At 39.8% G+C, this 15,294-nt stretch overlaps 3 protein-coding genes across 4 annotated transcripts; 1 reads left to right on the top strand and 2 right to left on the bottom strand.

Moving 5' to 3' along the window:
* Nucleotides 1–149: 149 nt before the first annotated feature.
* On the bottom strand, nucleotides 150–2,228 carry ndufb8 (NADH:ubiquinone oxidoreductase subunit B8). Its single transcript, XM_076093897.1, has 5 exons — nucleotides 2,095–2,228; nucleotides 1,755–1,881; nucleotides 1,479–1,578; nucleotides 609–764; nucleotides 150–314 (listed from the first exon to the last, which is right to left on the bottom strand). The coding sequence occupies exons 1-5, from the start codon at nucleotides 2,183–2,185 to the stop codon at nucleotides 222–224; spliced, it is 567 nt and encodes a 188-aa protein (XP_075950012.1). The 5' UTR covers nucleotides 2,186–2,228; the 3' UTR covers nucleotides 150–221.
* Nucleotides 2,229–2,375: 147 nt separating this feature from the next.
* On the bottom strand, nucleotides 2,376–6,433 carry gpx9 (glutathione peroxidase 9). Its single transcript, XM_076093898.1, has 5 exons — nucleotides 4,170–6,433; nucleotides 3,960–4,053; nucleotides 2,980–3,110; nucleotides 2,762–2,892; nucleotides 2,376–2,665 (listed from the first exon to the last, which is right to left on the bottom strand). Exons 1-5 carry the CDS (start codon nucleotides 4,299–4,301, stop codon nucleotides 2,608–2,610), a joined length of 546 nt encoding a protein of 181 aa, XP_075950013.1. The 5' UTR covers nucleotides 4,302–6,433; the 3' UTR covers nucleotides 2,376–2,607.
* Nucleotides 5,758–8,221, top strand: fbxl15 (F-box and leucine-rich repeat protein 15). Of its 2 annotated transcripts, none has more exons than XM_076093895.1 (5): nucleotides 5,758–5,915; nucleotides 6,225–6,387; nucleotides 6,484–6,986; nucleotides 7,110–7,328; nucleotides 7,461–8,221. In XM_076093895.1, the coding sequence occupies exons 1-4, from the start codon at nucleotides 5,890–5,892 to the stop codon at nucleotides 7,297–7,299; spliced, it is 882 nt and encodes a 293-aa protein (XP_075950010.1). In that variant the 5' UTR covers nucleotides 5,758–5,889; the 3' UTR covers nucleotides 7,300–7,328; nucleotides 7,461–8,221. The 2 variants fall into 2 exon arrangements, with proteins under 2 accessions (XP_075950010.1, XP_075950011.1); XM_076093896.1 differs by having other exon boundaries at nucleotides 6,228–6,387.
* Nucleotides 8,222–15,294: the final 7,073 nt, after the last annotated feature.

Consider the following 15,294-nt stretch of genomic DNA (forward strand, 5'->3'; position numbering starts at 1 on the left):
TCACCGTTGACCCAACAAAAAAATAGTTCTGTAAATTGTATGTAGCGTGCTTTATAACGACGGATCAAAGACTTGTGAACTTGTTAAGTTGTTAACTATTTGACAGGTTGACAGTCTTTTTAAACACAAAACAACAGCAACACATTGAGGAATGTAACTTAATACAAGTCTTTATTTTTGACAGAAATATATATACACAAGTAAGAGTCAGATTGTAGTCATTAGATTTTATAATTTTTGACTTCCTCTGGTTGTTTTTCCGGATCTCCTCCTTTCTCCAAGTACAGGTTGTTATAGGGATACTGTTTCTCTGCCTGGAAGAGAGACAAATGCTTTTATTGAAAACGTGCATGTTATTAAATAGAGAACACAATCCAAAATCATCTCATCCACAGGTGGCACAGCACTAAAAATAAATGACGTTCAAATACTAGGGGCGATTAGGTAATCTAAAGAAGGGAAAAACAAATAATTCATTACACTAGAGGGTGAAATAAAGTCAATCTTGTTGCTTTTAAAACTATTGATTAATTGATGAGGTGATTTCACATCCCATTAAAATAGAATGTAGCAGAAATAAATAAAGCCAAACATTGGTCTGTACTTACAACAGGTTGATAAGATGGTAATTTCTCCCCAACGTAGAACATAAACAGCATGAACCCGATGAAACCAAACAGTTGTTTGCACATCGTGGACCAATCCACAGGACTGGGAGATGTATCCACACGGTTCCTGATGAACATGTCAAAATCCCAATGCATCTAAAGACGGAGAACAATCACTGATTAATAGGGATTCTTATACTGTAATGTATATACTGTAATAACTATGTTGTCATCTAAGTGAACTTATGATTGTACAGAGGCACTGCCTTGAGTAGAGTCTGTACAATCAAGCTGATCTGAATACTGTCTAAATATCCCAAAACAATTGTGTCTAGAGAGAACAATTATATACTGTGCACTTAAGAAATACGTTTTTTATGTTGTTATCTATACAACTGTCATAATCTTAAACTACAATGGTGTATCCGCACATTCCAGACAAAATTATAAATGCACAATCTTTAGAAATTATACAATATTATGTCGGTGCGATGTCGCTTTAGTGCAGTAGCAATACAATATAAATACACATAATGTTAAACATTACTGATATGGACATTGTGGGACATTTTTACTTATGGCTGTCACTTAGAAATTGCAATTGTATTTGTTACGAGGCCCTGGAATGCTCATTCATGGGTCACAAGTATGGTGTTAGTTTTGATAAGCGAAACATACCAGAATGAGCAACAATAACATGATTTCATGTTGAAAATCATGTTTTAAATTTCATGGAACCAGCCCATGTAATGCAATTTCTTGTTACTTGTAGCCTGATATGTATACCAATGCTGATATATCGATGATAAACTCAATATATATGGGTTGCACAAGTGAACCTGATATCACAGCAAGTCATTATTATCTTACCGGCTCTCCCCAGTTCCTTCTCAAGTCAGGGTGGTCCCACTTGTACCAGGGGTCTCTCTCATGCTGAGACCTTTCTGGTAACTTTGGATAATCACCAAAGCTGCAAAAACACAACGATGGCAGTTAGTTAAACATGACATGTACTGACTTTATTACCCGGTGATTCACGCAGTGGTGATGTATCAGCCAAGCATAACAATACATGAGCTGAACATTACTTTTCATAACAGCAGAGAGACCAGAGGACGGGCTTTTTATTGTCAAAATAAAGCTCACCCCTCGCCGTTGTCGGGATATGGCTCATAGTCCTCAACCCTCATGTTGTACTTCTTTGCAGCAGCAGCTTTCTCCTCGGGGGACGTCGGGCATGGTCCAGGTAGACCACTCTTTGACACACCGGAGGCTGAAACACAAACGATTGCACGATTGTTATTCTTTCCGCCATCTCCCCGTGGATGTGTAAAGAGCTTCACACTCATTCAAAATAGCCGTTGCGATAGCTAGCAGAAGCTAACGTTAGCATGTCAAGGTTACGCTCATTTGAGGCTTTAAACGTTAAACTCTGACACGTATCTAAAGAGAAATGTATCAGAACGAAAGCTATAACAGTACTGACCTGCTCTACATCCCGACAAAAGGGCTGAAATGCCAGGACCTTTTCCTTTAGAGAGAGCCTGGGCCCACCGTTGGAAACCAACTCCAGCCATGTTTACTGGCTGCTGCTGTCCGACAGACTAGGAAGTACGCATGCGCAAGATTGGAAGTAAGGGTCTGTGTAAGGACCAATTCATACTAAACATAAATTAACAAATGTAACTGCTGCGTGAGCCATTCAACCTATTAACAAAAGCAATAATGGGAGTGACAACAAAATCAACTACTAGAAAATGTCTTTTATAGTGTTTTTATTCATTTATATTTATGTTTGAGTAGCAGACACCATCATATTAGTGAAAAATGTGACAGTGACATGCAAACTCCTCCAGTAGCTGAAGGGAACTCGGCCTCGGAGTGAATGCACTGAAGCCTCGAGGCCTGTTCCTCTTCCCATCAGATCCAGCTCAGGTGCACGAGTGCATTTACTGGGGGATCATCACTCTGCCACCGGTGACAAATTGGAGAAAATCCGTCAGAGAAGATCTGCTATGTCCTTCTCCACATTCTCAATGGGGCAATGAAGTTCATACCTGCAGTAAAGGGAAAACATTAGAGCCACTATTATGTATGACCTAATGAAGGGCTGATTTGGTTTCTAACTTGCGGTCCATAATGTACAACTTCACCTTTTGAAGGGCATGCCATCTGCCGTAATTAAGAACTTCTCGAAATTCCACCGAATATCATTGACAGTGATTGGAGACCAGTAGAATTTCTTCATATCTCCAATAACAGGATTCACAAATGGCAACAATTCCTGTGACAGTACAAATATACTCTATAACTAAAAAAAATCATTAACTAATTTTATACATTCATATACTGTGTAAAAAACCAACACTACCTTTAGATAGGTGAAAAGAGGCTCTTCATTCAATCCATTCACCTCAACCTTCCCAAAGACAGGAAACTTTGGCACAAACCCACCACCAGGTCTCACATACTTAAGAATGCTGAGGGTTTCATGATTCCCCTCTGAAAAGATATAAGTACAATATTTCATTACTAATGAGTTTTCAACTTATGCTTCAGGAAAACCTGTGTGTATTCATAACTTCGAAATAACATGTCAAATGTTTACCGCATAGCATGTACATCAGACAAACCAATTATGTATAGAGGTCAGTTGTGGAAAAAGTATTCAGATCCTTTAATCAAGTAAAACTACCGATACATTAATGTAAAAATCCTCCATTACAAGTAAAAGCCCAGCATTCAAACCCCTTCTTCAAATAAGTATCAGCAGCAAAATGTGCCCAAAGCACCAAAAGTAATATTCATTCCTCTGTGACTGATTTTTATACGAATATTTGCTGGTCTAGATGGAGCTAGTTTTTACTTTATGTACAGTTGGGTAGTTTAGTTCAGTGGTTCTTAGATGTCGAGCCCCTCCAACGTTTCACACAATAAATCTGAGGGGTCATAAGTTGATAAATGGGGTAAGAGGAAATCACTCTTTGACATCTGAAATGTGACAATGGGCTCCAACCAGACAGTGCTTTTTTTTGTAAGGGGTCACAAGCCAAACGGTTTTTAAATCATCACAGTCATCTTTAACAATGTATTGGATTTTATAAGATAGTCATATGTTATTTAATTTACAACCTAGTAAAACATAGCTGACAATTAAATGGAGTAAAACGTACATTTCTTTCTCTAAAATAAAGCAGAATAGAAATATAAAATAGCATGAATTCTAAATCCCTTAATGTGCCTCAAAATTCTTCTTAAATACAGTACTTGAGTAAATCCACACAGTTACTTATGTAGAGTACAGTATTCTTCTCGCACACCAGGTAAATAAAAGCATCAGTGTATACCCACCAGGTGACTGGAGACCGAATTGGTTGCTGGGGAATGATAGGACAGTGAAGTTGAGGTCGCCAAACATTTCCATCAGTGCATTCAGTCGATGGTACTGAGGGAACAGGACACAAAATCAGATGGCTTTAATAAAAAATGACAGCACAGGAGATGTTTTATGAGATAATGTGATCTGGCTGCAATCAATCAGTGCTCTTTGTAGAATATTACCTCCTCTATTGTTGACCCTCAGAAGGTGGCAACATTGATGATGAGAAGCACTTTACCTCTATAGTTACTGAGCGGAACCGGCTGTCCATCCAGGGTCTCGACAGAGAAATCATAGATTGATTTATACACCATGCTTGTACTTTAGCTTGTATATGGGATTGTAGTCAGTCAAGAGTGAGTATTCACTCGGCTATCCTGTTGGCTCATCTCATTCACTGAAATATAACTCATGGGTCAGCAGTTGTTCAGCATGACTGACTTCATTGTTCTCCTGGGCAGAGGTGAGCTGGCAGGATGGTCATTTGTGCAGCACACGTGTTCCAGGAAAATAGTCTGCTGATGTGGTGACAGCTAATTGGCTTTGGGAAATTAAAAATTAAAAATAAACATATATGGGTCACGCTCATTTTGGTTGCATCCTTTCCTCTTTAGAACTCACACATTCAGAAAGAAGTTTAACATTCGGAATAACATTCAAGAAGGTATATTTTGTTCCAAAGTCTGAAATCACAGTCTAGATTTACTGCACAAAACAATAGGCACAGTTCTGCTGTTGAAGTTCAGCAGCACAGGAGGCTCTGGTCTCCTTCAGCAGGGAGGCTTTCTCCTGCTCCCACTGGTCACGTTCAGTCTTTAGCTCCTCCTGCTGGGTCGCCATCAGAGCAGTCTGGAGCTTTTGGCTCTCCATCTTCTCCTTGCCAATTTGACCCATAAAGAAGGTTCTGGTCGCCTTCAGCACGGAGGCTTTCTCCTACTCTCACTGGTCACGTTCAGTCTTTAGCTGCTGCTGCTGGGTACGTTTTTTTGACAAGTTTTTAATTAGAGTTATGAATACCACAATGTAGAAATACATACACTACTGCATAGACTTTGTATGTAATCTACTCGCGCCGCGTTTGGTGTGAACATGGGTTACGGTATTAAAGGGCGTAAAAAACAAACTTTAGCCTGTTTTATTTGGGGTTTTGAACATGTTTTATGAATCTCTGAAATGACAGTGAAAGGGGTGCCAGTCAGTTGGTTCAGAGTAAAACGCCTTGAAAACTTTTTTATTTTTTCATGATCGCTACAAACAGGTTTTCTCACCCAAAACCTCTAGAACAAATGACAATAACCCTGTAATATCGATACAACATTTCAGTTATTTTATAATCGTAAAGCAAATATGTAAATTGATTTAGCATGATCATGACGTAAACCCGGAAAAACAACTGCTGCGTTCATATTACTCGTAAACGCGTACGTCCATGATCCTATGAGACATAAACACCACTTCTCTGACATTAAAGAAGCATAGTTTTGATCGTAAATGACAGCAAATGTACTGCCTAAAAGGGTGGTGGTAGGTTAGCTGTTGATTTATGGTAAAAAAAAAGTCCAGAGGCGCATCATTGTGTAATTGTATGGTTCAATTTGTATATTAGCATACAAGGTAGCAATAAGAGTATATATTTGTGGCTTCATCACTTTCACCATGAATTTGTGGCTTTTGTCTTCCCTTAATGCCACATTTGCCAGAATGTATTTCGTTTTTACAATAGTTAACGTTAATGTGCCATTCCGATCTCGATTTAAAGTGTTCTGATAGTCCATGAACGCAGCATTTTGTTCGGGTTACACCTTAAACGCTTGAAAGATGATAAAGGAAAATACGTTATTTTGGCACCTATGTGAAGAGCAACGCGTCCTTAAAAACTCCGTATAACAAAGTTGAGTCAGAATGGACGAAGAGGCCAAGATGCGAACGTAAGTGCCTTTGAAAACGGGAGTTTTGTGTTTTAAAAGCAGCTGGATTGGTGGCCCCCGGCAGGCTAGCTTCTCAGCTAACAGCGGTAGCAACAACAACCAAGTCACTGTGGGATGTAGCTTGTTGTCGTTACTGTTACACCTCTTCATTCATGGCCGCTAACTTGAATTATACATCACCGTGACGGGGCTGTTACTGTCTTTATACTTGCTTTCTCAGACGTATCGCAACATGTAGTGTTTCTGATTGCTTTGAGCTTTGAATGCAGTGTCAAAGTTCAGCAGTAAAACAAGGTTGCATTTCTTCAGCAGATGCCATCTTTTGGACTTGCCCTGGGAGGATGTCCTTGTTCCACATATTTTATGCCATTTGCCACTGCAACATCTCGTCAGCCTGCAGAGGGTGAGCAGGCATTTCCACAGCCTCATCCAGGTGTATCTAGCCAACTGCAGGACTTTTGACCTGTCCTCGGTAAGTCCTCACAAGTGAGAGTTTGAATAGCCTGTATATGTTGAGATGTTTGGCGATGGAAGTCTGCTATCTGCTCTGTTGTGATATTATTTACAGATCGGACCATCCATTTCCAAGGAAGCGTTTTGCTCCATGTTGAAGGACAACAAAGTTCTCCACAGCCTGTCTCTTCAGAGCTGTTCGGACTGGGTGATGGACAAGGAGCTGCTGCCAGTTATCGGCCAGAACCAGCACCTGCAGAGAGTGGACATGAGCGGGTGTGTGTGGCTCACCCGCCACTCCCTGGTGGCGGTGTCCTTGAGCTGCATGCACCTCCAGCGCCTCGGCCTGGCGCACTGCGAGTGGGTGGACAGCCTGTCCCTGCGCAGCCTGGCGGACCACTGCGGGGGGCTGCAGTCGATAGACCTCACCGCCTGCCGCCAGCTCAAGGACGACGCCATCTGCTACCTGGCCAAGAAGTGTTTGAAGTTGAGGTCTCTATCTTTGGCAGTCAACGCCAACGTCACTGACGAGTCGGTGGAAGAGGTGGCCAAGAACTGCAGGGGCCTGGAGCAGCTGGACCTGACAGGTTGCCTGCGGGTCAGGAACCAGTCCATCAGGTATGTCATATCTTATTTTCAAGTGTAATCCAGCTAAGTTTGTGCCACCCCTGCCTGCACTTTTACATGCACCATCTCACTTGTGCACCCGTCCATAAGATCCTCTGCATGCTGTGCTCACAGGACTCTTGCAGAGTACTGCCCGAAGCTGCAGTCCCTGAAGGTGAATCACTGCCACAATGTGACGGAGTCGAGCCTGGATCCTCTACGCAAGCGCAATGTAGTGATAGATGTTGAGCCGCCTTTACAGAGGGCTCTGGTGCTTCTTCAGGACGTGCTGGGTTTTGCTCCCTTTATCAATCTCCAGATATAGCCGAAAGGCGTCAAGTCAAGTGCACACAGGTAGGCAACAAGAGCAGTATATATGAGCTCCTGACGTGTTTGTATCCAAAACCCAAATTAATTAAATCTATTTGCAGAAAATAAAAGTGGTGACAAACATTTGTAATCAACATCTACTTTCCTTTGTTACAGATGTCCTCATCAAAGCAGTCACTCTCAGCGGCATCACAGGTGCATGTGAGTGGCTCTAAGACACGACCAGACAGTCCAAGAAGATCTGGATGAAAAAACCTCACTAGAATGTGATAAAAATAACGTTTACGTCTGACAATGACTGAAGAAAGCCATGTAGTTTTAAGAATTGCTGCCTCGTGTCTAAAAGATGTCACTGCACTATTAGTTAATCATTCAGTGTTGTAATAATGTGGCTTTATAGAAAAGCAGTTGTAACTGAAGTAGAGTGTATTGTTTTGTTGTTGTTTTTCTAAAACAAAGTACATACTTTGTGTGCATTTTTAAGAAACATCTATCTTATGTTTCATTTAGAAACATTCAAAATAATGTTTGAGTTTAATTAAACATTTCATTTTTGCATGTATGTGCCAGTTTAAATGATAAATGTACCCAAATCATGCAAAAACATGTTCTCACTTTCGGTTTCATGTGTCCAGGATTTCATTGTCTTCACTACTGATGTTCTGCTGCCGCTACAATACAATGAAGGAGAATGTGGTGCTGACCGTTTGTCTTCCAGATACAAAGTCCTGGCTCCTCACAATAATCCACCGTCCTCGCGGTCGACACTTTCTAACTGCTTTCAAATAAAAACTTTCACATTAAAACTATCTGCATGGCTAGCAGCCACCAGAGATTAGTGGGAAAATGTTTATACGTTTTCTTGTGAAGCTACCTTTTAATTTATACTGTTAATAAATGCATACTTGTATAGCGTAGTATTTGTATACCCTTGACATGATTTCAAAATAAGTAATCCTGTACTGAGATGCTGTTGCTCAGTAATACAGTATATGAATTATAAACATAAGAAATCTTAATTGCAAAATACCATCAGAAATGATTGTCACTTCTCCACTTTATAAATCTGATGTGATGTAACATTAGGATGAGTAATCACACTTCTTCTCTCCTAATGCCGATTCCAATACTTTAATTCATCTGAAAGTACCAATCTGATACCAGTGCTCTCTGTTTTTCCAATTTGAAATTTAAAAAAAGTTTTTATTTAAGTAACATTAGGCCAGAGATTTCTGTAGTGCAAAACCTCTATTACTGAATTAATGTCACTGATAGCAAAACAAATCATTGAATTTTATAACGACATTGAAACATTGAAGAAGACACTTTATGTGGATTGGTGGAGTTAATTTTGTCCAAACATGTGTTGAATACGGAGCTTGAAGACTTAAAAAAAGCTCTTAAAGTACATGTTACATGGTTTTAGGCAAATAAAAATAGTGACCCAGGCCTCCTTTTTATTTCAGCTTCTTAATCAATGAAAATGAGGAGAATTTGTGTCTGTAACCTGGCGTGAATAACAGGATTTATTTCATTCCTACACATCCCTTGATTGTCAAGCATAAGAGGCTCCAGTCAAAGCATTACAGCGGTGAAGTTAAAGACGTTCACCTCTTCACAGATGTTTTGTGACTCAAAGTGACACAAGGTGGCAGCAGTGAGTCAGGATACGTGTCTGTTGTAATTCTGCTGTTTGTGAGGCTGCATGACGTCGAAACTACAGTCCACTCAGGAACAGAGATGGTCCCCAATGTGAAACATGTCAGACCACAGTGTCAGGTGTATATTTTTCTCTTAAGATTTAATCTTAACGTCTGACTCGTTGGACAGATTGTGAAAATACACAGCTTCATGATGTTTTTAACACTTGATGCAGTGAATGCACAATACGCGTTAATGCTTCCCCTTGTTGCTACGTGTTAAAAAGTCCCTCTTACAGTTTCCTCTGGTGGTCCGATTGGCAGACTATATTGCATCTTGCCTCTGTGACAACACAACAGGTCTATTTTCCACTTGATGGCACGGTTTACCCCATCTGCTGCGTGCTGTCCACAAAGCTGAATGTGCACCAACAGAGAGTTGTGTTTGGAGGGCTTCAGGGATCGACCAGCATCCTTCTGTTAGCTGTGCTGATCGTCATATTGTACCGCTGGGCCTCCGAGGAGACATCATGGTCTCATTAGTCATAAGGTAAAATCTGGAAATGTTCCATTTGTAAAGCAACTCACGCTGCATATCATGCAATAAAACACCCATATTTACAAAAATGCAGCACATTTTAAGCAAGAATGAGAGAGTGAAGAGTGGTTAGCATGAGGGGGAATTAAAATGTACTGTAAGACACTCACTGAATTAGAAAACTAACTTCTCTTATCTGTATAGTATAGTTAGTATAAATAACATCGTCAGTGTTCAGTGGCTCAACAGTGGCCCTTCCTTGCTGCTCAGCAGTCAGCGGGTTAAAAACGTTTCAGACTACATTCATCATGTAAGACCTCAATTAGCATTGATCTGCAGAGGGGGGAAAGAAACATAGCTGCGTTATTATATACCATGGAGCAATTTCTGTTCCAGTGATTGAGTGTATGGGGGGATTTCTCAAACATAACCGGCCTAACATGTTTTGTCTTCCTTTCAATAATCTGGCACTTGTCTAAACTATTGATCAATAGCAACTGATCATTTTATACCACGGCACAACAATGAAGTAGGTCCATTTTATTCAGTTTGCAGTTTTAGCCCCCGGGCAGCGGGGTAATATACTGTACTTATTAAAAATATGAATAAAGCTAAGTTTAATCTCTGGCTGCTTTTAAAGTCCTCTGTGACAGAGTAACTTATGATGCTGTTCAGAAGCTCGTGAGGTTCATTCATGTGTGTTGTGGCGGCTGGTTCACAGAACAAGAGCTTTGTAGTCCTTCTAAAAACAGGTCTTCTTCACGGCAGACATTTTGACTTGACATGGTAGAAAAAGTACAGGTGTAACTAATAACATTAACTGTTCTATGCAAGTGGAGCTGATTGGAAGTTGTTGAGGTGGGGGAAAGGGGCTGGATCATGTTTTATTTCATAAAAAGCCCGGCCCTCCCAAGCATTATTAACATTTTATATGGACCCTGTTATGCTTTGTTTTGGCAAATAAAACTGTAAATAACTCCAGCCGTTTCCTGTTTTGATTATGCTATAGCTGCTAAAGGTTATTACAGCCAATGAGTAGCAGCTTTGTGCCTGCTGGACTTGAGACAAATATATGTTTTGGCCTTTTTAAATTAATAGTAACATAGAATTATAACAATATAGTGTTCATAAAAGCGTACGGTTCTACTTTTAAACAGAAGTTGACCTTATATCCACAGGTCAACTGTCTTCTGTCACAAAGCATCAGAGTCAAACAAGAGACTTGAATGTTACTTCAGGCAACCTGTAAATACGACCAGATTTAATGAAAACCAACAGAAATAAAAATACCTGGGGGCAATTTTCATGTAACATTAACCAACTGTATATTAACTTCCCTTTTTGTTATTCGTATGCAAAAATATTCTTTTTGTAAAATACAGATCCCGCTCACAAAAATAATCTGAAATTGGTTTAGGCCACTGTTAATTAAATGATGTTCACATAAGCTGGAGAGAGAATTACTGTAGCTGTTCAGATGGGCCCAAAACTGTGTCAGAGATTTTGTTCATTTTCATATTTTTAATTAACAGACTTTTCCTCCCGTCGTCCATCAGTGAGTGAGTCTTTCTTTCGTTTATTTGATGTAGTTTATCTCCTCCAACCATTCATATACAACCTTATTGGATCCCGCGACTTAGGGATCCATCCTTTAGCCACCAGAGAAGCATAACTAATGACAACATTAAAGTGGCTTTGTGAGCGTGGCCATCAAAAATTTTGATCAACCAAGCAAGAAATAATGTTGAATTTTAACATCGGCATGAATAAACATGTGTGTTAACAATCTGGTGAACTAAACTGGTCTCAATATAGGCGGATTTTTCTAGGTGTTGATGAACTGATGAACAAATGACCTCTTCAGGGTTCATATGTGTGTCATGGATCTGAGGCTTTAATGAAAAAAAAAAGATTCAGGCCAAGTGCAGTTGTGTCTTGTGAGTGGAATGAATGACGATGACACACAAGACGTTTTCAGGGTGCCATCTAATTGAAGCGGCATTTGAAGCTTTAGGACTCATAACTGTCAGATTTGTCTAATTACTGTCTAATTACTGCGCTCCTAACCCCAGACTGGACAGGAAACACATGGTCAGCCAGTTGCTCACATAGTTTATGAATGAATAGAGCATGTTGGCATCATGTGACTCACAACTATTCATTGCTTGGGTGAAGAATGCGTTGGCCCAGTTCTTGTTTGGGAGTTTTACTTTTGAGGGTCATTTTGTTTGATAAAGACAATTTGCAAAAAATATAATGAGATAATGAGAATAATCATCAGTTGAAGCCCTAGTGTTGCAAATATGAGCGTGAAAGTGACACTTGAGTGATTCTCTTTAGCAGTTTGCTGTTGTAAAATTATAGTTTAAACTTTAAAATACACGGTTAGACATTTTGTTGGATTTTTATAATGAATGAATTACAATAATGTTGCCAGTGCGTTCATTGCAATCGTCCTCTTAAAGTAGCTTTGCTGTAACGTGAGTTAATAAGACACCCTTACTGTCGCAGAATGTTGCTGTAGAAGTTTGATGTTGAATTGTGATTTTACAGTAAACCACCTATCAGACACAAATTTAAACTCAAATGAACTGTGTAATTGTCTGCATTGATTTTTACAATAAAATTGTAAGTACAGTATTGTATTGTGAAATATCACACTTGAACCCTGTGAAGTGATAATAATGCAATCTGTTTTGAAATATTATAGTTCTTGTGAAATGCAGTAAATAATCACGAAGCAGTTGCTTCATTGTCTCACTTAATTTCCAAGTCATGGTTCTTCTGTTGCTCTAAAGCGTTCCTCCACTTTCTCAGCATTTATTCCTGCTATTGAAGAGGTGACCTTCCTCCTGCCAAGCTTTCTGCCACCCAGGCTCGAGTCCCGAGCAATTCTGAGAACCCAGAGGCCACGTTTCTGTAGCTATACGCTCAATTTGCCTGCAATATCAACAGACAAATTTACCTAAAGGAGAGTATGTATACAATAAGCATGACGAGGATTCGTCCTGGCAGGAGCATTTTGCCCTCTGACTAATCTGGGCTGCTACATTGTAAGTAACTGTGTTGAACTTGTGTCCTCCAGCCAGCAGAGATCAAAGTTCAACGTTCTGCCATAATCACAGATCACATCTTGTTACGCGTGGTGGACACTGAAAGATGCTGGAGCCTATCTCATCATTTACTTTGTATGGAGACTAAGATCTGACAAAGAAGGACAACTCTAAATCACTGCACAGTGGTTAGAGGCTTGCATTGTGCTCCTCACTGTGATTTAAACTGTAGACCGTCGACGTCTGTGGATGGGGATATCTATAGAATGTAGTGAATATGATCATTTGTGGTGGGATATAGTCTCCATGTTTGACGGCATAATTAGATTATTGTCAGCTGAACTATTCAAAAAATCTAAACCTCTGAAGTATTTGACAATAGTTGCCTCCTTTCTCTCATGTCTTCTGTGCTGCTTCACTGTCTAGAAACTCTTAGTACTATTTGACAAATGGGGAACAAATAGCAAAATATGTGTTTAGTACATGTCTCGGCACGTAGATTAATGACATTAACGGAGTTTCCATTAGCACAGCGATCGGGGGAGACAGAGGCGTCCATGCGTAAATCCACATGACTGAATCACTGATAAGAGAAAATGAAACACATCTCTATGGGCCAAGAGGGGCCAGGAAAACGCCACTCCAAATTAGCCCGCGGCCCAATTTGTTGTTACTTCATTAACGGACCAGCATCTGTAGAGCAGGGGAGGGAAGTTGTGACCCCTCTTTTTCCTAAAAAAATAATAAAAAAATCCTCTTCTGCCTTCACTGGGCCTCTGAGAAAAAGAGGACCCCTGTGCAGAGAGGCAGCTGGGGGAGAGGATCAGCATGGCACAAAGGGACAGGCGCTCCACCAGGCATGTATTGTGCACAAGAAGAGTTTCATCTGGTTGTGAATCCCCACCATAAAAAAAAAAGATGGAGCATGTCATCATGTTAGCAAGGAGAGTTTAATTCAGCTCAGGTCAGACATGTGAGCAAAAGTCTCTTTTCCAGTGTTTTTTGATCCCAAATATGTCTGAATAGCGGCTCAATGGAAAGAATGAATGAATGAATATATGTATGTTTGTATGTATGTGTGTGTGTGCGTGTGTGCGTGTGTGTGTGTATGTATGTATGTAAGTGATTTATTTTAAGAACAATTCATTGATCATTTCTTGAAAATATTTAAATGTATGTAAACGTATAAACAGCATGTATGTACATATTATGTGTGAAAAAACCCATAAGAAAATATATGCCAAAAATACTGATATATGAAGCAAAAATAAATGAAAAGCTAAAACTTTGGAATTGGATGAATGCCGTAAAGCTGCAGCACATCAGGCCTGAAGTGGATCAGTGGAGTTTCAGGTGTAGCTGAGGGGCCTTTTCTGCTCTTATCTGCTGATGGAACTGGCTGTCTAGGATGGCTAGTTTCTTATCTTCCACGGCCCACTAATATCCACAGGGGACCAACACCGTTTGGCACCCTGAAATCCTTTTTCCTACACCGGATGGGAAATCAGCCTGGGTGGATCAGAGGGGGCTTGAGACATGGATGCCATATGGCCCCTTTCTTATTCTCTGTGGAGTGCGTGCCTTTGGGATGCCCAGCATCTGAACGTACACAAGAGATCTTGACAGTATGTGCTTTGACAAAGGCATTCTGGCAGTTTATGTTGTTATTTGTGGTTACTGGCACATCGCAAGATTCTTTTTTCAGCACCCAAGAGGTGACTGTATTTGAAGACCCAAATGCAGAACAACTGGGCCTATTAAGGTTAAAATGGAACAGTGTTATCAGTGTATGTTTTCAGCGATTCTTCTAACTGTTCTAAAGTACAAAGAAAGACATTTATAGTTAGACCTTACACACAACCTGATGCAATAAATGATGACCACAGCTAAGCAAATATTAAGTCAGACAACCAACAATTGATTGTTACAATGACTAGAGTCATAAAATACGAAGGGAACGAAAGAATGTAGTTTGAAAGTGATATAATCCACAGTTTGAATCCAGTCCCGCTGTGATTGTTATAGCACATGCATGTGTGATTTCCAACTTAGGCAGCAATAAAAGTGAGTTACAGACAAACAACATGAGACAGATAAGACAACAGCTTCCACAAATCAGAGTTAGACAGAAATGTGGTCATACAATCAGGAATAAATGGAATTAGATCAAAGTTTTTACCTTAAAAAAAAAGGTAAAAAATAATCATAGAAATATAATCAAAAACAATATATTTATCGTACATCAATATTTTAAAACAACAGCAGCCACAAGCTATGAATGTTGGTGGGAATTACATTAAATGTCTAAACACAGATAAAGTAAGGTTACATCTCTCAGGGTTGACTGACAGGGTTATTTAAAAAAGAAGAAGAGGGTGCACTACTGAATCTGGCCAGCTGAGGACATGCTTTCCTCAGACTGGGAAAAGGGAACATATAGCTTTATGAAGCCTCACCTACAAGCTGTAACCCAGCAATAAGATTAGACTCAACTTTATTGTCATTGCACATTGTAAGTACCAGTACAATGAAATATCGTTCAGCATCTAACCAGATCGTGCAAACAGTAGCAGAATGAACAGTAAAGAGATGGGATGCTGCAAAATAAACAAAAGTACGGTCTGAATGAAAGCAGCAATAATGTGTCAGTAATGTCACTATAATACGTGTGGACAGAAACCAATAAAAACAGTAGAATTAGGTAGTTGTGTTATAAACAGGTATGTAATGTGTACAGTGTAAAAGAGGACTGCTGAAAA

Source organism: Anarhichas minor, unplaced genomic scaffold (assembly GCF_050575085.1).
Source record: "Anarhichas minor isolate MPS153535 unplaced genomic scaffold, ASM5057508v1 ptg000017l, whole genome shotgun sequence".
NCBI classification, from domain to species: domain Eukaryota; kingdom Metazoa; phylum Chordata; class Actinopteri; order Perciformes; family Anarhichadidae; genus Anarhichas; species Anarhichas minor.